The 26,301-nt window shown below is 42.0% G+C and overlaps 1 protein-coding gene across 1 annotated transcript in view; it reads left to right on the plus strand.

The window, feature by feature from the left end:
• The window catches only part of LOC128709419 (maternal protein pumilio), a 56,682-nt gene that overhangs the window by 25,304 nt on the left and 5,077 nt on the right, over positions 1 to 26,301 (plus strand). Inside the window, exons 2-3 of the mRNA XM_053804414.1 lie at positions 18,178 to 18,528; positions 25,292 to 25,502. Of these exons, the coding sequence (XP_053660389.1) occupies positions 18,178 to 18,528; positions 25,292 to 25,502 (562 nt within the window). The remainder of the gene's footprint in view (positions 1 to 18,177; positions 18,529 to 25,291; positions 25,503 to 26,301) is intronic.

The following is a 26,301-nucleotide window of genomic DNA, read 5'->3' on the forward strand; positions in this document are numbered from 1 at the left end:
TTGCTTTTACTAAGCAATAAATTCGTGCAACAGAGGTATCTTTTATTGATATTTTAAATTAAGCCTCCAGACTTCTGGAACGTAATATTGGCAAAAGTGTACTGATGGCATTAAAACTAGGAACATTTCTTACATTCATGACGGAGACGGTCACAGCTGCGCACAGCTAAAATAGGAGTGTTAAAAACTCGTGCAAAGCATATGCCTTTCCTAGTTTAAAGCAGAACCTCGGTTTGCTAATATGTTTTGTCTAAGAAAACGCTCAGATTTCATCCTGAACCCGATTTTATATCTGACATAGTAAGGCTACGATGCATTATTTATGTACAAAGTTTGGAGTTTCTACCCTTAGACCATCAACCATAGCACCATTGCCTTCGTTGTTAATTTAGATCCTTTTAACCTCTATCAATCTTAATAAAATTCAATGGAATCCGGTTTCTATCCGTGCTCGACCATGCGAATAAAATGGTTTGACTTCTCGTCTGTCGGAAATCACCCCTTAACCAATGTTCCAACGACTACCAATAGTGTTGTGCGATGTTTTATGCGTTCGAATGTGGTTCATACCATCTAAACTATTCGAATATTTCTGCCTAACTCCTCATCACACAGCCCATCGTTAGTGTCCGATATGGTTTGTCACCTTCGAGTAAAAGCATGATTGCCACCATCATAATATCCTGCCCGCTTATCAATGTTTGACATTTGGCGATACGCTGTCACCATCGTTCGAGCGCGCATGTTGACAGTTTTGCGTGACCAATTCGTCAGCATTTCGTTTGTCGCTTGTCGATGTCATTTGCGCTGTTTCAATATTGTGTTAGCCGTCGCTAAACCATGCACTACGGATGACAAAATGACCGATAGCTTTCACGAAGGATAATAGGAATGAGCCTTGGGTGACATTGTTGACATCTTGTGCATTACATTTTTTGGGGGTCATTTTATTTTCAATGCTCACAAATGGCCCCAATGTCACAGGTTTTCGTAGTCGTCAATGTTGGCTATTGCGTCAAACGCGTTATTCGATGACGCTAGTTGGAATGTTGAACGTTTTTTTCCCCGCTGGTATGCTTCACGTTCCTCGTACCTTCAGAAGAAAAAAAGTTACTGCAAACTATTTTTAAATTACTTACTCTGCTAACGTTCTCTCCGTGCGATCGGACAAGCAAGAAGAATCGCTGGACCTGATGATAAGAACTACGCTTTCCAAGTAACTGTATCTCCAGTTTGTCCCTTTGGGCGAGAGAGCTATGCTGCTGTCGCTTTGAAATGGTATGCACATTTTTTGATAAATGAAACTGTTATTTCCGTCCAACAATTCCCAGCCTCGGGGCATAACTTTCCGTCACTCCTATTGCCGCCTGCAAAGAGGTATTGTTGCTAAAAATGGGGTGTTCTTGTTCCTGTTCACGTTTGAAGAAGCGGATGGAACAGTTCCGCCACAGGAAACAATCAGTTTTAGACAACTTTTAAATGAACGAGACGAAAAGAGAAGGTTGAGTTTTGTTTTATTTTGTTTCACAATCTAAGAAATGCTGATAGATTTAAACAAATGGTTACATTGTTTAATTTAGCAACAAATTTCGTCTTAACTATCGTACGTTTGATGAATTTATGGTTCAAAGGCTATTATGAGTAACAAAATACCCCATCACTATTAATATACACCCCCACGATGCCAATGTGCACGATGTGTAATGAGAGCTCTTGTTTGTAATTAAATTACACATTAAATTGATCTCGGTTTGTTTATCATCTTCTCACGATCTGGAATTGAATATCTCAACCCTTCGTTTACATTTCACCGGACAGTTTCTTTGTAAAAAAAACGATGACTTATGTACAGGTCAATGTAGGGAATAAAACATAAGTTTAACACGTCGTTGTAAAACTAGCGTAAACTGAATGTACCTCTTAAGTACAGCATAAAAAGAATGCTCATTCATTTTGTGTGTGCAATGTGTCACAAACATTAAACCAATTCCATGACATTGAAACAATATGGATTAGTTGTGTAAAACCTAACTTGATCTCTCTGAATAACCCATGTCGAGAGCGTGGATCTGCGTTTATCCACATTATTACGTACAGTTTTGGATGAAATTTCTCCCCGCCAGAGCTGTGATTGTCGTTTGCTCATGAAGCTGAGGCGTAAATGAGGCGTTACGGTGAAAACTCCTGTTATGTGAAAAGTTGGTCGTCCGCTTTTGCGCGTACACACTGCAAACCCAACCCAACTACTTGCACGAAGGTGAGAGAGCACATTGTACCAGGATGGGGAAACCACTTTCAAAGTTTTGGGATAATTATCGATATAATGAATCTTCTCTGCGTATGGAATTTGATCCATCTCCCTGGGATGGGTTGGTTCCCTTTGTATACTGTTTCCATCGATATTTAGTGTTTCCACTGGTACATCCCGCCCATGGCCGGTGTTAAAGTGATGTTTGACCTACGCAAAAATTTCTGCAAAATATCTCGACAATCAGTTTTACTGAAACGTTTGCCGAAGATAAACAATTTCGGGAAATTCATTAGCAAACAGCACACCATCCTTGTTATTTGGCGTTGGTTGTTTTCTTGATATCATCGATTCGTGGAATAAGGGCATTCAGGGGAACATAATAGGTTTAAGAAATAACAGCGGAACAGGTGTCGTGATGCGAGATTATAAGTCAGTAAAAAATAAAAAATTGTTTATTGTTCTATGCAAGCATTCATGTTAACTATAACTATTGCTTGTGGAGTATAATCAAAACTGTACTGTAATTCAAGTATCTGTAGATTCGATTCTTATGTTGGAAAGCTGCAAACCAACAGGGGGGTTTCGAGCTGTGTATTGGTCCATCACTTACAATTATCACCTTACAGCGTCATACGCCTAACGATGCGGTAATATTTACATCAGCAAGTGTAAATTGCTTTTTAGAGGTAAATTTCTTGCCTTTTTTATATACGCCCTCATGTTTTGAACCAAACCGGTTTTTTTTTTTAATTCCTTAAACTGTCAAGTGTGAATGTTACAGGGGTGTGATGGATAAAAGATGCTCAGTACACGGCTACGTATTTAAAATATTTATCAATATTTTCATCGTATTATCCACTTTGCCTCCGGCGACGTCATTTACTAGTCATTTACAAATTCTTTGTACGATAAAGTATGCCGTGCTTCGGCTAGCAACGTGGCAGACATTCGTTTGAAACATTCTTTAATTTCTGCATAATTTTAGGAACGTCGCTAGGAACACATAGCGGCTTTTCACTATGGCTCCTTAATGGATCACTTCTCTATTCATCTTCATCGCATACTTTATACCCAACCGGAAGCCAACAACTGACGGATTTAGTTTGATTACTTCCCGATGATGGATGAAATGTCTATCTGGCAACTTACATTTAAGGCGCAGTGTTTGTACACAATGAGGAAGAAATGGATGGCGGAAATATGCTATTATTTGGTACAGAATGGAGATAACATTTTTTATCCCCCCTTTGGAATGTGTGTCGTATTATCAAATTCTATTTTCAAAGTGCTGCAGTTCCTTTTCTCTCAACCGAACGGTTTTAAAATTATGTTCAAAGGTGATAAATACAGTCTCTCCTTCCCCATCAACGTAGAGACAGAGCAAAGAATTTGATTAGTCCGAATCAAACGGCTGTGTGTTCGGGGTCATATCAGCACATTTCTTCTTAAAAACCCTTCATCCATTTTCATCACCTTAAAAGCACGTGTCTAGCTTGTGTTTATAAATATTTATTGACTTACGGTGTTCCCAATGGGGAAGAAATTCGTTCTGTGCTTTCTTACCATTCGTAACGATCGGGATTAGTGTAATAATTTCGCACGGTAGCAGCAGTTAGGTCACATTTTTAATGCCCAAGTTTCTCCGTAGAGGTGAAAAGTTATCTTTTTTGTCATCTTTTTGATACACATTTAATAATTTAATTAGAAATTTTGGATTTGGATTTGGAAAGACTGTGTCATGTGCTAAACGACTCGAAGATGACGATATTTGGTGCAAATATCATCACTACCTATTTCCATTCAATAATTTGCGGTATAGATATTTCATGCCGAGAAAGAATGGGGTTTTGTTTATTTCTTTACAACAACACCTCAATTTCTCCATTTATTGTCGTGTGAAGATGGCGAAATTCATAAGAAGGAAGTGCTTCGTCACCATAATGAAATTACATTTTCTTTTTGCAATTCTATTTAAGATGTGCACAGAACTCAATGAACGTAAACGTGGTAGTTTTGCAACGTTCGGCGGGACTGTTAGCACTACGACTAGTACACCCAGAGCGTTACGGTTACATCCATAGTGCCACCAGCAAATTCATTGGGCACAGTGCCGTTCTTCGGCAAAAGGAAGTATGATTGGAATTTATATTTTCCTGCTTACCTGTTACCCTGTTGCACCAAATATTCCCATTCCACGTGGCCGACCGGTTTCTCTAGCACATCGTGGAACAAATCTTCTGGACGCCCCTCGGGGTGAGTAATGACGAAGGTATATACCGTGGGCGGCGCTGTGTGTGTGTGTGGTTGATGAGAAACGCTATAGTGTCAGGATGGTGGTCATTTAAGCATAATTAAAATTCTTCCCGTGGCAGTAAAGTGTCACCTAGCTATTTATCCTACTCTTGCGTTTCCCTGGTGGGGCTTCGTTTTAACTCATCCTCTGACGTCGGCTGTGGTATACAAGAATTTTCTTAATGCAACACACCAGCACTCTGTGGTGCTGTCGCTGTTGTTACTGTTGTTGGTACGTTTTAATGAATCTTAAAACCAAACACGAGACACTTTGAAAGAGTAATTTTAAACCAGTGCAAAAGTCTGAGTGAAACATCGTACTCCGATTGGCGTTTGTATTAGGTTACTTATTTGGCAGTCTTTTTTAATATCGCTCTGCTTCGTTAGTATGTTGTAATATCGAGTTACGTCATTAATTACTTCTTGACCCGTATTAAAGTTTGTCTCCTGTTCACTCTCTATCCCGCTTAAGAAAGCAATCGCGAAGCTAATATTACACAATGTGAGCTATATTGATACTACCTTGCATGGATTGTTGGTTAAGTTCCAAACAGAATTTTCCAATGCGCGAGTAACCTATTGAATCGGCGGTGGAAAGTAAATCGTGATGCTTGTCGTAAATATTTTAACGTCTTCTCACGTCACTGCAGACGAATGTTAGTAATCGGGAAAACAATGCCGCCCCTCGAATGGTTATCATCAATCTTCCTCTAATGCCGGCCAGCTTTCCCTCATTTCAGCGTCCCCCTTTATCGCTCACTTGTGATGAATGTGCTATGGAGGAATATAAAACACTATTTTCATTATTCATACACACGCCACATAACACAAGGGGTCATGCGCGCGCCCGTTATAGACTCGTCCAATCTTCTGAGCACAGGTTTTTGATGGTCGGTGTTGATAAAACACTACAACGAGCACAGTTTTGGGGTACTAATCTACCAAAATCTTTAGAGTTGGCCCTGCAGGCTGACGTGGTCCACTTCGGTATCGAAAAAGGGTCTCGGTTATTAAGGGAAACGGTGGGGATCGAGCTCCCTGTTAACAGTGAGGCAAGGAATAAAATTTATTCCTTCGGCGTCATAGGGCTGCCACCGGTCAACTGTTCTCTTCTTCCGATACCGGTGGTCTGCTTTACCGAAAATAAAAATGCACCCATAAATCGGTGGCCCCATTGATTGGTCCTTCTAGTAGTCCCGTTCACTGAAGCTTTCCAAAGGTATGCCGCATTTACGAAAGGCAAAATCTTTTATTGATGTTTTTACCCCGATTTACGACCACTCCAGGTGTTGCTTCTGGTGACTCCCCCTGGACCGTTTTCCAAGAGGTGTCCAGCTCGCTCCGGGTGCTCGATTTAATAAACCACATAGAATGAGAGAGACCGGCTTCGTGCAGCATTGGGGATCGAACCCACGTGGGTCCTGTTTTTTTTTTTGGGCAGTCCCGCGTTAATAAATCCCTTCCTCATTAAGTTCATTTCCTCACACCCAATGCCCAGCGAAGGAACAACATTGATTTGCTTCGTTGCTCCTTAATGGCGATCTAAAAATGTTTCATTTAAAAGCACACTCGAGCCATCTCATCAGGATGCCGAAACCAGGGCAAGAGAAATGTGCCCTTTTTTCCTGCTTTCGTACGTTGCTCATATACAGCGGGAGGAATCCATGAGCTTTTTCGGAACAGAATCACCCAATTTGTATGTACGTGTTTCTGTGTGCCAGGTATGGTGCTTTAGCCGATCGATCAATATCTCGAAAAATCATTCAAATTCGATTTAGCACTCACCTTCCCACTTCCGACCGGCCTAGTGCCGGACCGTACACTACATTAATGAATGTTGCTCCATACTTTGAAACATAATCCAATGTTGAGCTATGTAATAGAGGATTTATATACATTCAAAATCTCCACCCCGGCGTATGCTATTTCACCTCATCATCTTCGTACGTTTGGTGTGACCTTCTGGTGTAAGCTATGATTTGAATGTCCTATTCGATGTTTTCTATTCAAATAATCGAATCGGGTACCCTAGAAACAACACCCCGAATTATAATCGTAACGAAGTAAAACACGTGCAGTAATATGCGACGGAACGCGACTGTGCTGTGGAATGGTGGAAAACAGAAAAATCTCTGGTAGAAATTGGAAAAAGAAACGCACAGTACAACCCATAGTACCTCCTGTCGGGGATTAAGCACATTCTATGCTGCTACTACTTTGCATTGGCGGATCATTAAGATCGGACGGGATTATTCTGCCATTTAATATGTGCATATTTAGTCCGTGTTGCCAAGGCTTACTTTTACTTAGTGTTCCATAAGAACACCCTAATGTGGCACATTACTGGCGATAGATGTTTGCTTTTTACTTGTCGTTGTTTTTTTGGTTTTGGTTTCGAACACCACTGATAATTACGTGCCCATTACACAATGTAGTGAAGAGGGTTGTGAAGAGACGATTAAAATTCTCGAGATTCGATGGTGTCGATTATGATTTGTAAGAAGTTATATTGAGGCAAACATTTCTTCCCTGCAGAAGTAATACAAAAACCATTCTGATTTGTCTAAACATTCTCCAAATTGCAAAAAGTTTACGTTTAAACTTTAAAGCAACGCTTAAAATAGCTCGACAAAAGTGGCTTCAAAACGATGACATCAGGGAAACGGTTTAGCATCTAACTTTCCCCATGAAATTTGTATCATCTCAGTCGAATCCCATACCTTAAGTACATTATGCTAGTCGTTGCGTGTTGTCCTTCTTTCTCTGTCAACCATTACGTAAAGTACCCGCATGATGAATATTGAATAAAAATATTCGCCCAGATCGGTATTTCCACTGAACCGGAACCAAAAAAAACATACCATGCGTGGGTATTTAAATAAAGATCCCAAGTACGGCCAAGTGAGCAACACCTGCTGCTCGGTGTGGGTGGTTTGCCAGAATGTCGGATGTCGTGCATTAGCCATCCGGTGTAAACACTTACCGTCTGGTAGACACGGGAGACAGTACATGAACGCGTCTTTGATCCGAACCCTACCCGGTACCTTGTCCTCGAGATATTGCTTTCGTGCTTTTACAGCGTCATCAGCGACGCCATCTTTCACGTCCTGCGAATCGGCGCTTGCTCACGTTGCCGGCTTCACTAATCCGATTTCTTACTCGCTTGATCCCAAACTTTGATTGCTTTTTTACCCCTCTGCGAAGGCGAACTTCGGTTCGGAACGTGGCAAGTTCGCCGAAAGACTCTAATATTTTCATTAGTGTAATACCTAGAAAATGGAAAACATTGATTAATTACAAAACCTTCGGGGGTTGGTTCTGTCTGCTGTACAAATATCCTTTTTTTATTATTTGTATCCTTGGTTTGTCACTTTAGTAATGCAATGATTACGATTTAATTACGAACAAATAGGCCAGAATAAAATATTCTCCAACGATTTTCTACAATAATGTAATTTAAAATGGTACAAGTACTGTAATATACGATACTTACGAAGTCACCTATGCAAAGTTTCCCAGATTTTTGTGGTGCAGATATCATCGATGGCGTCTTTCAAATAAAGCCAAACTCAAATGTGGCGGTGTTGGTACGCTGGTCATTGCGATTTGAAATTCAGCAGCTTTTTGATAGGCCCTTGAATTATTTATAAGCTACCGGGTAACAACACTGTAGTATAGTAAACGAGACAGAGTCGTGTTAATCGATTCATTCGGTTAGTAGCATGATTCAAAGAGTTTCAAGAGCAATTTGCTGAGAAAAAGCATGTTTTTTCCTTTGTTTTTTTGGATAACTAACGGTTTCCTTTTAAAGATGTGTTTATTCACAACAAACACTACCAGGATTTTCAAACAGTTTCCATTTCGTAGAGCTGGATTATGTTTAATCGTTTTTTTTTTCTTGAGTTCGTGCTAGATTAGATGATGAATGTAAACGTGATGTAACGACTACTGAAGAACTACTTAGCGTCTGATGGCAAAGAAATAATCCAAGCAAAATGGCTAGTCTGGTAGTACAACAGTTAAATCGAAAATAATCTTTATAGATTATAATTTCAAATTTAAAACAAAAAACTGAATATCTCTTTGCTAAAACAGCTCTTGCACACCATGTATAATTTACTCCGCACCAACGCCATCTAACGTTCATTTGAAAATGGTTCTGAATTAAAATCTTCTCCCTGCAAACGCGCCATGGTGCATAATTTACCCGTTGGCGCACCAGAGGTGATCCCGTTATGTGGTTCTCACGATTTTTATGTTCCAGTTTACCCAGCACGTCCCCAACCGTCCACCCCAAAGCCCCTCCCCTTCCCATCTATGGAGCATCGTCGTGTGCTTCAAACACACCTGGAAGAGCTTTTTTTTCCACTTCCTTCCCTCATCATCCACCTTCAGCACTCTGTTGCAGCTGCAGCATTCTCTGCATACAGTGTAAATATGCTCCGGTCATCGACCCCACTGTTGCGCTCCATGATGTGTATGGCAAGCGAAAGATGCAAGCGACGAATAATGTGTTACAAAAGACGAAAGTCACATTAAAAAAAAAAAAGCTGCTGCAAAGACGAATGTAACATTACAGCATGGTTTTGGTTGTTTCTTCTCTAACCAAAATGGAGCCAATTTCAGCTACGTTCTCTCTTTCCGTATCTCTGCTACACTTTTTCTCTTCATGGTTTCCTGCTTCTTCGCAGTTTCCGCATTCTCACAGGTGTGTGTGTAGCCCGTGGCACTGTTTGATGTGCAAACATTCGGAGAAAGGTTCAAAAGAGATTTCCCAAAATGTAACAACCGTTATAACCCGCTCCGCGTGTTGCTCCGGAGAGGGTGGAATGTAGGGTGGTTGCTAAGGGATGAAGTCAATTTGGGGAGGTTGCATTTTTTTTTTCATTTCTCTCGGTATATCGAATGCATCATCAAACGCTACGGTTCTCGGTCTCCTTGCACTTTATTTTGTATCTCTTCGCTTCGCAACATTTTCGGTTTGGTTCTACCGTGTTTTTACTGTTCTTCATGTGCGGACAATGCTTATCCATTGCACTGCATTCTTCTTCGATGCACTTCTCTAACGTTCTGCGCCAGCAAAATTGTTTGCCTCACTGCCCTATCACGTCCATCTCATCCGCCCATACACTATTCACTGTCGGAAGTTTCGTGGTCCACGCGACCAAATGCGACTGGTGATACAAGAGTGTGTGTATGCGCTGTGGCCGTTGCATCAATTTTGTTGCACTTCTTTCTTTGTTTCGGCGGTTCCATTCGTCCAACAGGGTTGTGCAATTGATTGGCCTAGTGTGTAAGATATCGGCACAATCGGTGCTTCTTGAGAGTTGCAATTATGTCCCTCCTTCCTTTCATTCCAATACCGAGACTCCGGACACATAACGGCAAAAGAAAAGGCAGGGTTTGGTAGATTGAAAATTATTTGGCTCCCGGGTGTTCCGCATTTGTCGAGGCGGCTTTTTTGTGTGTGTGTGTGTTTTTTTTTTGCTTTCTTTCGAACAAGACCGTGTGACTTTAAAATTTGTTATATTCTTGTTTATCAAAAAAAAATATGTGCATTGTTTGGAAGATTGGCACACGCACGGACTGATGGAACAGGCAGCGAAGATGTCGTTCAATGGTGGTAATAATCAATAATGAGTAGTGATTGTTCCTGTTATTTCTGCACAAACTTCATAAGCGTTTGAAACTTATTGCAACCGTTGACAGCTATAGTGTACATGGCAAATCATACGTTGTCGTAAAGCATGTGAATTGTAATTACTATCACAATGTCTGGATGGATGTTATTAATAGGAAGTTTTTGAACAAAAATAAATTACACAACCTCGAAAGAAAAAACTCTTTTATAAATTTTATTTTTAAAAGAATTTTAACGCACTTCGCAATTTATGTCGTCTCTATTATCGCAAGCTCTGGAATAGATTAGCATTGTTATTACAGCTTGCTTGCCGGATGATTGATTGATTAGATAATAATGCTCGCCACAAGCAACGTTGCTGTGCTTTAAAAGGGATCCGGGGACAAATAAATCATGCATCTTTGTGAAATGGAAAATTCAAATCTCTCCTGCGGTGTTCGGCTGGGGTAGGCCAGAGGAACTCATTCCTGTCTGTGTGTATGCGTGTGTCGCTACTTCATTTCGATCATCCTCCCTCATATGTCAAACCGTCTGTCAGCGACGATTATCGGCAATCCGATTACGGGCACATCGCTTAGTCATCGTCTCTCGATAACTGTCAATCGCACGCTTCCATCGATGTCCAACAAGGATCAATAAATGGTGGCCCGCGGTGTTTAACCACCAGGCTCCACCGTTGGTTGGGTGAAAAAGAAGAAAATATCCTCTTTTACGTAAGCCGCTTCTGCCGAAATGCGTAAAAGTCTCGCTCTCCGTGCGAAAAAATAGGCAAAGGCTTGCTTGTGTGTTCTTTTTACCAGCAGATGTTTATTTTTTGCTGCTTCGGTTTTTCTTGGTCGCTATCACTACCGTGCGCGGGGTGTATAGTTGGTTTTTTTTTCTCACCAATGATACCACAATCACCAAAGAATACTGCCTTTCAGTAATGCGCCTCGGGACTGCGGCGAAGGCTGGCAGCAAACTTACGCAAAAAGAATTCGTCTGGTTTCCTCATCGTCGTGCTCGGCAAAAGCGTTTCAATCCCGAATGGCCGGAACCATTTCCACTGGTTCCCTGCAACTGACAGGGCCCCCCGATGCTGACGCTAAACGATTATGATGGCATTTTATATTATGCAATTGAGGCGTGTGTATCCTTCACCAACGATGTGATATTTCTGTAGAGGAATCCTTATTGTGTTTTTCTCCGGTGCTGGCGAAAGAAATACCTCTGCAAAGTACTTTCGAGGTGCTTGTAGATGTGTTTTTCTTTTTTATATTGACCTCCATAAACCGTCTAGCGGTTTGCGATGTGGGCATGAAATGGAGGGTAATATCAGGTCACGTTTAAGGACATTGCAGAGTAACTGGGTTACGCTCGTTCTGTACTTTTATCGAGAGGATTTATAATATCGGTAGCCGCATATAGTCGCTTACTTTCCACTGATGTACCATTTAGTAGATATCTTCCTTATATGTATGAACCTTTTTCTGAGAGTACTTAATCGTATGTTGCGTTCCGCTTGCAGTCGTCTTTATCGAATTATTGGAGTTTAATTCGAAAAGAAAATAATCGAGGTTTGGTTGATCATTTTTCTTGACTGATTTGCATTTTTATAACACAAGTTCCTCAAACGAATCTAGAATCAGTATAAAGATTCCTGAATCAAGAACCAAGAATACAAGAAACCTGAATCGTTAGTAGTAATTGAAAAATATCACTTGATGATGAATGATGTATTAAGTTCAATTATTACACAATTACTGTTACTTGTTCATAATAAAATATTGTTTCCATTGTTAATTACCATAAAACTATATATTTTGTATAAAGTGCTTATGAAACACGGGAGAAACATGGCTGAATTTCCTGCAAATTATTCTAATGTTTGCCACTTAAATTACTTATGTTTTCGTCTCTATCTGCTTTGTTGCATTTACTGTATGTAGGAATTGCAAACGATTATACTTTAAGGGAAAATAAAACGAACAACCCTGTCTTCCGTTTACAAATCTTACTGAACTATGCGTCGAACCCCTTATCTCGGCACTACCATTTGAAGCAGTAGAAATTATTAGTTCCCCGCTTCCGGGAGATGCCTCTCTCTCAGCTACGTATCACTAGCGTGCTGGTCTAACATTTTAAACTTTTATCTCCATCGGGCACATCACACCGCTCGGGAGGCTCATTCAACGAGCAGCCATCGTTTGGGCATTCACCGGAACATCCTGGATGCCTTGCCGAAACCGCACATTAAACACACGACGTGTAGAGGTTCTTAGCAGTGTGCGTCGATAGTGTTTTTGTCAGCAAAACGAAGGCACAATGAACGCATCATTGCCACGAGGCAATCGTCGATTTTCGGTCCGATCCTTTTCTAACTGCCCACTTTAAATAAAGCACGTAATACCCAGGATTAAAGACGACTTATGGCGTACGTTGGTTAGAAGCTGGAATCTTTACTAATCCTCGTAACCATCTCTGCAATTCGCACGATTTGTGCACTTTTTCTTGATCCTGCGCGTGTGTGTGTGCAGGATGCCCGTTGCCATTGTTGGAATTTGCGCATTTGAATGCATTTTCCGATTACCATTAGTGGGAAGAGTTCCCTGCCTTCGTTTATAGCTTGGGTATCAAAGAACAGCTAAGGATTGCTCGATTTTGGTTAAGTTCTTATGGTGCAATCTGCTGCATTTCGAAGCTACTGTATATTTATGCGGCTATTACCGAAAACCCTATCCGATGGCAGAATGCGGTAATTGTTTAAAACAAGTACTCCCAGTGTTGATAATACAAGCACAAATTATTTTCCAGTTACTAGAAGTTTATTTTAAAGAAAAAACTTTCTTTGATTTTTATCAAACAAATTAACGATCATTTTTCAATTCAATTTCAATGTTTTGGGAAGGCTTTCCATGCGCGTTGTTGTTGCATAAGACAAATATCAATTGTTTACCTGTTTTGGATTGTATGCACTTTATATAGGGGATGGGCTAAATGTTTATTGTTTTAAAACTCAATTAATGTTGCTAATTGTATGCGATATTTAATGATTGCCGCGTCTCTCACCCAAAACGACATTAAGCTGGGAGTGGACTAATGTGTGTTCAACGAAGAGTGCGAATGGCCCGTTGCAATTTTGCGCTTACGGTGTGCCAAAGCCATCCCCATAAACCCATCATGACATCATCAGCACCATCTTTGTCACGGGCCCTTTCACTGCTGTCTGCGCTTATGTCGCCTTCTCGACGCTCCACAGGTGTGTGTGTGTGTATATTTGACTGTGGTGATAGTCATCTTGCAGTGAAGGAGGAAATCTAGGTACCATTATGAAGACATTTATCAGAGAAAGGGATTTTTTAAGCATCCTTTACACTCAGGATATGATACTGCAAGTTTCAAAAAGGTGTGATGCCATTTAAGCTTTATGGTGATAATCCTTTTTTGGCCTTTTTCGTGCCATGGTTGATTGACACGAATACCCAAACTATTGGATAAATACATTAAATCATTAAGCGTGCATTGCTTGGCGAACCATAACAGTGCATTTTATTGAATGATTTTTATGTGCTCATCTTATTTATTTTGTTTGCCAACAACAATTGCACTGCGAAACATTGTGCTGCAGTCGAATGCCGTGAGGAAAGGCGCGATGGTGTGATAATGCTGACACACCAGCATAAAATGATCCGTCCTGATAAAATAATAAAAGAAAAGCACTGCCATGGGTAGCCGAACGTGTCACGGTACATAACGTCGCAGCATATTGCCGTCGCACGGAAGGCAGCATATTGTCACCGTATCTTGAAGTTCTCGCTCCAATCCACCCATACGTTCCCTGTACGCATACGGAGTGATAGGCATTTGTGTCAAAACCACAGCAAAGCCATTTGCACAATATAAGCAAGACTCTGCTGCTCTTGCTCCCTTTACTATCTCACCCAGACACACATCCCGCACAAACCCTGTCTTTCGCCAAGATGGAAAGCGTGCTGTTGATTTGATTGTTGATGCTTAACACAGGAACCACAGCCAGAGGGAGAAAAACTCACCCCAAACATTGATTTGATTTCCTCCCAAACTGCAACATTGCTTCAATGTTTCCCTTTTTTTTGCCACCGTGTGCAAAGACGTCCGTGCTCGTTAGCTCGTGTTTGGTATTTGATTGCAGTGGCAAATCTGATCCGGAAGTGCATGGAACTGGAAGTAACGGCACCCACACGAAAGGAAAATAGAATCGTTCGCTCTCGTACACGCTGTGGTGCGCTGTGTTTGTGTCAATTTTCCTCCCGAAGACTTGTATGTGCAGCATCTTTTCAGAGTGTGGCAAGGGTTTCGTCTTCCTTTAGGTGGTTACTTTAAAGCAGAACAGTTAAGTTTGAGTGTAACCCGAAGTAATTCTCTGGTAGATGACGTTTTATTTACAGCTGCTGCGTAAATGTTTCGTGTTTTCTGTCTAAACAACATGTCGTTTAACAGTTTTTATATGATTTCATAGTTTTACGAATGTCTTTATAGACCTGGCATGAATAAGTAAAGTAGAAAATTGCTGCAATAAAAGAAACGTAGAAAACTTCGGCTGGGTAGCGACGAGAACCAAATTATTTAAAAATAAAAGAAAATGAATAAATAAAATGTGAACATCTACAAGAATGAGGACAGTGTGAGAGCATGTAATGCTATGTCTTGAGAATAGAAAAAAAAAGAAAAAAAAAACGTTAAGGTCAAAAATAATTGGAATCATCAACTGGCCTCACTTATTTGACTGTAGAGGGCGTTAGACGCAGGTGGATCTGAGTCGTATGGGCCCAGTATTACTGAGCAGAGCTCTTGCAGATTTTACAATAAGGAAAGAAGGATGGGAGGGACCTAGGCGAGGCAACTATCAACCCAAACACCTGGGTTCTAGTTCACTGAGACGCGATTGATGTAGACCCGATCAACGGTATACGAATTCGAAAAGATTCTATCTTTATTGGTCTCTCACGCGACAGGACTAATGCGACATTTAATTTGGGAATGGGAGTCAAGAAAGTTAGCTATGGCAGTTATGACCTAGTAGTATGAGTTTGTTACCAGACAGCCTATCGCATTGAACATAGCCATGTGCAATATTTAATCTATCTTACTGTTTTTCTTTCATAGCATATTTATGCTCAATTCATATGACTATTAATTTTATGTCCACTAATGGGGATTATTCTACGAACACATATATGATTTATGATTCGATTATTAAATTATTAGAAAGCCAACAAAATTCCATCAACTCCCTATTTTCTGTTTGTTCAAGTTAATGGTTTTTGTTAGGCAAGTAAAAGGTAAACACTTTCGCTGATGAGTCCCATTGTGTGCTTGTGCGTTATCGCGACCGTACTAATAAAGCCATAATTAAGTGAAATTAATTGATCGACTCCACAACAAATAATCCCAAGCGTGCAAAACGAATCGGATGGTTGGAGGAAAAAATATCCACCCCGTCGGAATGGTGAGCGCCGGCGGGTGCGAAAACGCAAGGGTAGGGATGAAACTGGATAAATAGTGGCGCCTGTAATTAAGAGCTTTCGGTGTGTGAAACTTGAATCTCATCGGTCCTGTTGCTGCCTGCTCATCTTTCCCTTTTTATCTTCCCTGTGCGTGTGAAAAATTGCATTGGCATTGCACATCCCCATGGCCAGCACAAACACTAATAGCGTTTGGTTTGGTAAATTTCGAATAGGCACCAAATCGACCAGAATGCATGTGCGCGTGTTTCGCTTTGTGTGGAGTGTATGATTGCACTTCCGCCGAAATGATTACATTTCTGCGGGAAACAGCAGTACCCAGCTTCCATCACTAAATCATGACCTGTTGGTCATGGATCATTTCACACGGTAGACACATAAACATTGAGCGTTGGTGTATGGTGGTTTTGTAGATTTTCACCAGCGGTGCTGTTGTTATCGCTGTTGCAACTGTGGCTGGCAAAATCAACGAGCCAGTTAAACTTCGCGCACCAATTCAATTGCCCACACAAGTATGCAAACGGGAGTTTTTGGGTAAGTTAATTAACCCGTTTCCATGAAAAGCGCCATAAAATAGAGGACAGGCGCGCAATGCGTTCCACACGGGAAATTTACGGGAACTTGATATCACGCACAATCACGCGGAAACGATCCTTCGCATATCTTTACCCGGAAACTCACGCGGTAAAATGGCAAAATCGTACATCCTTTGGCGTATAAGCGTATGAGGATCAATAGATCAAACTTTACACGCCTATCCTTGATTGTGACCCAGGTCGTCCTGTCGTGTTGGATGGTGGTTTAATTTATTTGACCTTTCACGTCGAACGCTGGACCAGAGAGTAATGGAAATGATTGAACTTTGGGCCATATTACCGGTTGCCGGGTGATGTAGCTCGGATCGATAGCTAATTAGTGTGTGCGTTCCATGCGTTGAGACTGTGTGAAGTTCCGCGAAGGACCTATTTACCAGCCATTACAGCAGATATGAGATATAAATTCCTATCATTTGACGAAAAGCCCAGAGCATTTGCTGGTGTCATTGAAGACCTCTCTGTTACCGTTTTGTGACAACGTTAATATATCTTCTGACGAATGTATTGCAAGGATATTTTGAAACGTCCTATTTGCTAGATTATGACGACATCGTTCCCGATGGGCAGCATTCCCTTCTGCCCCGTGTGCTTTCAACGAGCACCAAAGGCTAAAAGTGGAGTTCGGTTGCGCAGAGCATGAAGTTGACATTTGTGTAACTGGAAAAGATTGCCAACAGAGCCTCCCAACGCTCCGAAAGATGACAATGCTTTTGGGTTTGCTATTGTTTTCTCGCAAATACGGGATCTGTCAACTCGCTGAACAGAGTGACATACCGAGAATTTTCCCACAAGCATCCATTCCCATTTCCAATCTTCTCGGTTACGTCTTTTTTTTTTATTCAATGTCCATTTACACAAGAACCGCCGTATCCTTTCGGTTTCTAGCATATCATTGTTTGTTTGCAGGGGAGGAAAAGAATAGTTTTGTTGTGAAAATTAGCAGCGCCCCCCCGTTTTGGAGCAGGGTGAGCGGTAGATAACAAAATAGCTCATCAACAACGCTGACCAATGCTTTCGGTACCGAAAACAATGAGCAGTGGAATGATTTGGAGCGTTTTGGGGGGTATGTTGCCCCTAGTGTGGTTCATAAATTTTTCCAACCCACTCAAACAAATGGGAAATACGGTTTGATACGGAAGGGTCGGAGGTCGTTACGGGTTTTTGTTTTTGTGCCACAGTTTTCTGGCTCGTAATTCCATCGGAACCAGAAAACACCAAGAATGGCCATAGCGTGCTATGTGTGTGTCTGTGTGATTAGACTTATCATAGCTTCCGGTAGCGACGGACGTCGGGATTTTCCATTCTATTTTCTTGTTCACTTAATATTTCCCCTTGTTTTTTTTTGTTTCTCTTTTTCACAAATATTGCTAATGGAAACACAAACTTCTTTCCCCTGCTATCCGTTCGTTTAGCGCTTTGCGATCTAACGTTTCGGAAGGATTTTTGGGGTAGGTGTGAGACGTAAAGACGGCAAGGATAAAATGGTGTGTGTGTGTGTGTGTGTGTGTGTGTGTGTAGTCCGATGGGTTAAGCATAAAACTACCGATCGTTTGGAAAGAGCAAACCGTCCGCGCTGAGCCGTTGTTCCGTCTGCTCTGTATGGATGTTACCGTTTTTTCAATGTTGAGATAAGTCGGGAAACAAACTTACAAAAGGGATTAAACAAGCAGTTTTGAAATGTGAGAAAAAAGCACGCCATCCAGCAGATGGTGACGGCAGAAGAGTGTGCTGGCCCCCGAAAAAAAAAGATAATAAATTAACCATTTGTTCTACCGAAGTGTCTATTTCTCGGCCCTGTATTGTTCATCGCTTTCTTCGAACTTTTGTGCCGAAAGTTTAATCATAGTTTTATGGTATAGCAGCAAATATTTATGTACTTAACATCATCTGTTTTCTTTATTTCTCTTCTCGCAGCAACTTTTCCGCTCGAATCCCGGTCTTACTGCAGCGAACTCGGCCGTCCCAGGTGCGCCGAACGGGCAGCCACTGCCCCAGTCGGCCCTCTCGCTTTCGGCCGCCCAGCAGCAACAGTTCCTGCAGCATAATGCAGCGTACGCCGCCCAGCAGGCTCCACCGTACGTCATCAACCCGGGCCAGGATCCGTCCCAGTACATGGGTGCCCTCATAGCGGCCGGCGTACCGCAGTACTATGCACCCGCACCGTGGAGCGTGTATCCGGCCAATCTGGCCATTCCGCAGCAGCAGTCACAGCCCCGTCGTCCGCTCACCCCATCGCAACAGGGAGCCGAAAATCAACCCTACCAGGTAAGCAATGGTGGTTCGCAGAAGGCAAATGGGTAAACCAACCGCAATTAGGTTAAATTAGGTTTGGATCGCGCAACTATACCCTCTTCATTTTAATCCTTTGTGCTTTTGTGGGAAAGTTTGTTTTCCGCTCCACTTTCACTATTCCAACTTGCTACTTCATCGTCCCACAATTAAAGGTCTTCGTGTTGTGTTTTATATGTAAATTCATCGTACAAAATATCAATTTATCCTCATTAACACCCTCGTACCATTTTGGCGGTATAACTCTCTGTACACTATTTCCGTTGTTTTAGATATTTTATGTATTGCAAACATCAACAGCAAAGCAATTTTGAGTGCAGTAATCAAACAAAGAATGGTGGTTTTTACAGCTACTTTTTTATAACAAAATTTGGCCCTAAAATCTAATTATTTTTTCGACCAAAGCTAAATTACTTAAAAACCATGAGATCGGAAAATTTGTATTTCTTGCCACAGCATACATCCATTGGGCGATGGTTAATAAAACAAAATGGGAACGATGAACTTTTCGGTCGGGTATAGCTCGCAATACTCGCTTCTCTCTCTCTCCGCACCCCACTCCAATTGTGCCCTCGCACCCCGTCTTGAAAACATTTCACGCTAAAGAATTTTTCCCAAACCAAAAAAAAAAAGTTCCTGTTGGTCAGCTGGAAACGCAACGCTCTGCCTTCCTGTCTCTCGCGAATGTTTCAGCAGTACTGGGCGGCGTTGTTACCATCACCACCGCAATGGGTAAAATAATTACAACTTAGTAATTGGATTAAGTCTACCAAACGGACGCTCCATGCTCCAAAATGCGGCGGACTACCGTTTACTCCCTCTTCATACACCAGTTCGTCGATGTGGTTTTGCAAGCTATTCATCTGTTTGCATTTGATTTTTTGTTTTTTTGGTTGGCCGATAGTTCCGTGGTACCATGTCCTCATTTCCCATACACTCTTACTTCCGGTGAGCACTTGATGGTTCGGCGAGCAAACTTATTTGCAGCATCGAAAATTCTGCGAACACCTCAATAGAAAGGGATGGTTTTCCTGAATGATGTTTAATTATGATCATGATGAAGTGCTACATCGACATCGACAAACTGTGTCGAATTCGGTTTTTTTTTAGCGGTGGTTTTGTTTAAGGATAGTCTAATGTACGGTCAATCCGTTTATAACGACTGTTCCTTTTCACAAGTTTGGCGCGTAACGAGCAATCTAAATATTATAACATTGTTCCTTAACGAATACATCTTTGTGCTGCTCGAAATCGAAGTCAAAATAGAAGAAATGAGCTTTAGACTAATAAGTGGTGTTCAGAAGTTGTTCGGTAGAATGCCATCACGTAATTAAATGTAAATGAAGTTGAGAGGTTGGTCAACAATTTTATATTACAAAAAAAGAGTCATTGCAATTGAAACATAGTTTCACTTTTATTATAAAATGTATGGAAAAAAAACTCGCACGTAACGAACGGTAACGGCAACGGCTTGAGTTTGTTGTAAGTATTATTTAACACATTAATACGAACCCATGATTCAATATTATACATTTCTCTAACATAGCACTAAATAGCTCCATCAACTTCATCCACTTTCCGGTATTGAATTTCGCAACGACTTCCCATCACCTTAGACATTTTCCTTGTCGGCGATGGGTGGGCAAATGGATGCACCAACCATTTTGTTGGGAAGCCCGTACTCGGTTCCATCCTTCCTGCTGATGTAACTTGGGCAAGTTCTACCTTCCTACCGTCCTTCATTTAGAAATGCGAAGTGCCTGCGGCACTCTTTCGCTGCAACCGCACAGTGTGGGAGTAGTAAAGTAAGTTAGCTGACGTATTTATTAATGAATAGTTTACGCCAACCCCTAACGTGATTATGCCGCTGCACCTGGATGCCCGGCAATCGGTGTGTGAGCTGCTTGGTGAACAGGGCTGCGGTACAGGTAAATCTCAACCCGAAAGTCAATCTGTTCGTTCAGCCAACCGTGCGCTGAAGCTAGCTGGAATGGAAACCATGCCCCGCCATGGTACACCAGGTTCTGGTAGCTGTGTAGCTAATTGGTATTAATGATTCATTAACACAATACCACAGCACTCCGTAACGCAATTGGGAGTTTGTAGATGCAAACAGACCGCACCGTCGTTGAAGATTGTGTGAAAACCCATTCCAGACGCAAGTCTGTGCACGCGAGCATTAATAAAGTAACACCGCACGTCGCACGTCGCAGCAGTACGAGGTTTCGGTGTTGGCCAAGCTATTATCCCCACAGGTAGGCGGCAGGCCCACCGTCCCCCGACAGGAAGTTGTCCCCCCGGGGCAGTTGCACCACGACCTGCAGCGAAAGCTTTTCCCTTCCCATCATCTGCCGAGTTATTAAATGGCGAAAAACGGGAGGCACGCGTCGTACATAACCGGCCATCTTTTGGGGGAATGGTTGTCGCGTTCCCGGTCATTCACCACCATCGGCGGCTGTACATAATGTGCACCGGCGGCGAAGGTCGGAAAACTTTTTTTATACCGGACGGCGATGATTTAATTCGCTTGAAGGAAAATGCTTTGTCAGGCTTCAGGTTTCCAGAGCTAGAGCAGGGACCGCCGGAGAGGAAAATTATTTGCGAGCCGATACTGCTCAACAGCAACCGTGAAAAGAGCCTATCAGCCTAGTGATAACCTTTGTAAAAAAAAATTTTGTCCAACTAGTTTTCGGTTGAGCCTCTACGGGTTTACAGGTGAAAGCAGGTTTTTGGTTGGCGATGGGAAGGAAGGGTATGTTATAAACTCCGGGTGATCGCGTCATCGCGGTCACGAACTCTTACACAGCCATGCCGTAACGTCCGTCGTGTTGGGACGAGAGTTTAGCGTGTTACAGCGAAAGAGAGAGAGAGAAAGAGATAGAGCAAAACTCGTAGCCAAGCATTATGTGAGTATCATCTTGACTGACCCTGGCCATCCATCTCTGATGGTCACGGTCAGAAATTGCCGGACATCACGTTTTGCGTCCAATAAGAGTTTACTTACATCGTGATGGTTCGCGGTTCTTTAGTGGTGTCTTTACCTCAACCGAATCACTTCCAATTGCATTAGATCGTAGGAGATCGAAGAGAAAGGCGTACTTTAGATTAGAGGAAGAGTTTTTTTTTGGGTTCACCAGAGTTCAACGTGTGACTCGTGAAACTATTTAGGCCATTTCTATGCGTATTTTTCCACTGACACAAATTTCGCAAAAGAAAACCACCGACATAATGTTGTAATGTAAAAAAAACACGCCCAACGACCACCTTCATCTCGTCCAAGTAGTTTCAGTGAAAGCGTATCGCAATAGTGTCCCAATCACGTCACTACCGCCACAACGACACTTTGGTCGCCCTGTTAGCAACTGGTCACGCAGTGGAAATGGATTGCGGTTAATCGTAACGAAGGGAAACATTGAACGGGAAAATTCAATTTTCCAAAGTCCGTAAATTCGCAAAGAATTTTCCCCGTTGTGTTTACGTGTTTTTTTTTTCGACAATACAAAAAACTGGGTTGGGTCACTTACCTTCAACCCACCCGGCTCAATCGTTTGACGTTGCTCGGCACAACGCCGGTCCCAATCCACGCATATAACACCGGCCAACGAGAATGTCGCCACCGTCAACTGTTCAGCGATCGATGGCAAAAAAAGGTCGCTGCGTGTTGACTTGATATTGGTTGTCCGTAATGTACACCGGCGGGCACCGTCACCACACACCGACGGTACTGTCGGCTTTCCCTGCCCGGGATTGTGGTAATTTAATTCTTATTGGCAAATCCATCAACGGCGGGGAAATTAAAAGTGAAAGCGAAATAATGGTAGCAAAACAGCAAAGGTAAAGGGGCTCGTTTGCCTCTGATGAGGGTCATAGATCCGTGCTCTTATGCTAAACAGGGCTGCGTTCCTCATATATACACACACACACAGAAACACACATTGTTATTATTAGAGCACCCGCACATGCTCGGCTGGAATACTTTTTTCGGTAGCAGTTTCTGGTGTGACTGGTGTGCTGGATATTACCGTCATCAATTAACATATAACATTCAGCCTGCTTAGGAAAAGTAGCGATGGTAGGTGTGTGCTGTGGGAGATGTATCCGATCGATCGAAGCGAACCTGACCATAGAGCTTTCTTGTACCGTAATACCTCCATCAAAGGTGTCCGGTTGATGGTACATAAATGCCATAAAACCTAACTAGCGAAAGTAAGTAACTGGTTCTTCGCTGAATGTGTTTCATGATGGTGGTCGGCCACCCATTACAGACGGCGGTAGAAAAACTTGTTACCCGTTCGACACTCTCTCTCTAGTTCACTGGGTCTCGATGATAATGTACGGAATGCTGGGAAGCTTGGTAATAGTTGCGTTGGTCGAGCAAGTTGAACATTTGCAGTCAGGTTGCTGTGACTGTTTTAGTGCTGAATTTTTGAGTTGCATTTGAATGTGTAACGCTCCGAATTTTGCACACCGCGACGAATATTGGACGAATTAGACTAGTTTGTTACGAAATCACATTCAAAATTATATCTTACTAGCTTTATTGATAACTCGTTTCGTTACATGTTTAAGCCAAGCTATTTAGCTTTGTTGAACAGTTTGCACATGGAGCCAAGTATTTGTTCCATTTACCAGAAATATCGTGATGTATTAAAATAATCAATTTGGTTGACATTTTTCATTTGCATGGCTCCCTCTTCCGGTGCACTTTGTTGTGGCGATAAATTTAGTTCCGATACAGGGGTTTCGACTGATACCGGGAGACTGCCGAACTGGAAAGGGGAAAAAGTTCATTATAATTTTACTTACATTTTATCCAATACCCACTCAGCTCCCTGTAGGGTTACCATCATCCGGTGCTTCCGTGCACAAGCCTAGATTCCACTGCAACAACAATGGTTGGTTCATTATCACCCGCGACGGACTTCGCTTTGGTAATTGCGAGTTCGCTAGCGATTCGCGTGCAATCAGTGATCTCTTCTGTGTGCGCTTTAAAAAAGAAACGGGAAGTAGCGCGGCAATTGGTTAGCCGCCGAGAATGTTTCCATCTTCAATGCCATTCCGTTCGGTTGCGTTCTTTCCGTTCCGGTGTACGAAAGGAATGTTACTTCGGTGCCACAGGATCCCTTGGAACCATCGCGTTCTTCCCGCCGCCGTAGGTCTATTGCCGTCTTGTGTGCAGAAACCTAGACGAGATCGCCGAAAGGCGAACCGAGGAACACTCGCCCTATCCGCGCTGTGTGACCTCTTTTCGACTGGCTTCTACTCAAGTGAAACGTTTTTTTTTTCTCAGTTTTGCGTTTGTGTATAGAAAAATGTATCACCATTTCCTTCACCCTGGTCGGACGAGTGAATTTGGTTCGCGTGTTGACTTTAATGAACCCCGGCCACTCATGCCAAACCCAACCCTAAATTGTTCGATCAATCCTCTATCGCCCGAAAGTGCACTAGAACATTCTCGAAAGCGTGCGCGCGGAGACGCTCACCTGTCGTGATATGCCGTATAAAACCTGCCTGTATATTGATATATAGATAGTTTATCTTTTCTTTTCTTCCTGATGAAAGCAACCGCAAAATATCTTCTCCATCAACACCGGCCCGAGGTTGTTGTATATGTGCCAACCCACAAATAAGTTCTAATGTGCGGCGCATAAAACATTAATATTCCCATTTTTCGATTTGAAGGTTTTGGGCATGCAGAAGGGAGTTGGGATTAGGGGAGGAGATAATTACTATTTATGAAAAGGTGTCCATTTTTTGCATTCAATACAAGATTACACTATTGTTGACGCTTTTGTTAGGTTAGGCTATTTTTATAAGCTCACACGTAAACAAAGTTGCTTTGCCGGAGTTGATGTTTGATTCCATACATGAAGTCTAATGAACGGAGGTAAAATCAATAACAAAACCCTTCCTGATGTTGAACGTTTTGTTTGATTATTGTCCCCTCGTCACGCGTTCGATAAGGTTATAAACTTTAACCGGTGTAATATGGTTCATTCAGTAATAATTTATGAAAAAAACATTGTATCCAATAATGTGTGAAATACTTTCGACATATCTTTCTTATGTGGCTTACCGTACTTATCCATTTTCAGTACATATTTTACAGAAAATAATGCATGTACTCTACAGTTGAAACGGTGCTAATATTGTCACTCACGAATAATATGTTCAATTACACGATTAATTATACGATTTAATTATTAAGTTTCTCAAAACTATAAAAAAAAACCTTCGTGAGTTTCAATACGATTAGTACGTTAAGTTTCTAATTTCGATGTGAGAAAAAAACCTCACACAGCATGTTTAGAAGCCTAAGTCTTCAGTATAGTATATTATGTACATGCTTAATCATAGAAACTATTGCTAATATATCATTATATTATAAAAATTGTACATTTTTCCTTTCTTTTTCTCTCTTTCTCTTTCCTTCAATATGTTTTTGTTTTCTTTTTACCTATAATGCGCTGTTACATCGTTGTACCATCTTCTGGCAAAACAACTCACAAAACCTTGTGACTACAAACCGTGTGTATGTGTGTGAATGGGTCTGTGTGTATGTGTACAAAACAAATTAAACAACAAAACAACCACCACCACCATTAAATGCTCGGCCACCGGAACATCATCGGGCGTTTTCTTATCCATGTGCAAAAATAAACAACAACAATAATACAATCCCACATGTACAAAACCGAACCACGATCACGATAATGGCGCGAACGATGGGGATGTGCAGGTGATATCGGCATATTACGACACGAGCGGTTCGCTGGTGATGGGACCACGCACCGGAACGCCGATGCGGCTCGTCAGTCCGGCCCCGCCGGTTCTGGTACCGCCGGGCGCCGCTGGTCCACGGGCTCCCCAAGCGCCCCCGATCTATCCTCCGCAGCCGCAGACCGCCCAGCAGAACGTCTACTCGGCCCAGAACGGATCCAACGTAGGAGGTATGTACATAGCAGAAGACATCCGGTTGTATTATGTCTTATTTTGTTTCGTTTTACTTCTTTACCCGTGTAAATTAAAGCATATTAAAGCATTGGAATGTTGAAACTGTTCGAAGCTCACTTTCTCTCTGTGAAAGCGCAGCAGCATTTGGATGGATTAATTCAAAAGTTTAATTGCGATCGCGATTTGTAAATATGTTCAATATTCATTTTCCAATGGGGGCAATCAAATGAAACCGAGCCAGGAAAATAGCGTGTAATAAATAATATTGTGTACATTTGTAATACATACCTGCAGCATTAGCAAGTAACTTTTCATTGTAACATCGATTGTTAGTGTAATATTCACTTGTTAATTGTGTCCATCGTATTATTTATTTTGCGAGTAAAATCATCCATGAACCTTCAGTGGAAAGTTCACAATATTCACCCAGTGCTGGGGATGTGTCATGTGTATACCATGTCTTTTTTTTATTTATTTTAGCCATTCGTTTATGCTTTCGCATCAAAGCATGATATGCGCGATCAGTAATGTAGGTTAATAATGATAGAAACCATAGGGCGCTGCACTGTCATGTGCGGCTCTATAGAGACTACAACACAGGGAAAGCCGTTGTTGTGCCAGGTTCCCGGGGGCTTCACCTGACTACACCAACAGGTCGCTACAATCTACAAGCTTTCCATCAATTGGGGCACACGGACGAGAATCGTCTTACCCTTGCCTGCTTTCCCGCGCTTTCCCTGCGGCCGAAAGAAAATATGCACTCCAGAATGAAGATCAAGTTTCTCTGGGTACAAT

This window comes from Anopheles marshallii, chromosome 2, assembly GCF_943734725.1.
Source record: "Anopheles marshallii chromosome 2, idAnoMarsDA_429_01, whole genome shotgun sequence".
Classification (NCBI taxonomy): Eukaryota; Metazoa; Arthropoda; class Insecta; order Diptera; family Culicidae; genus Anopheles; species Anopheles marshallii.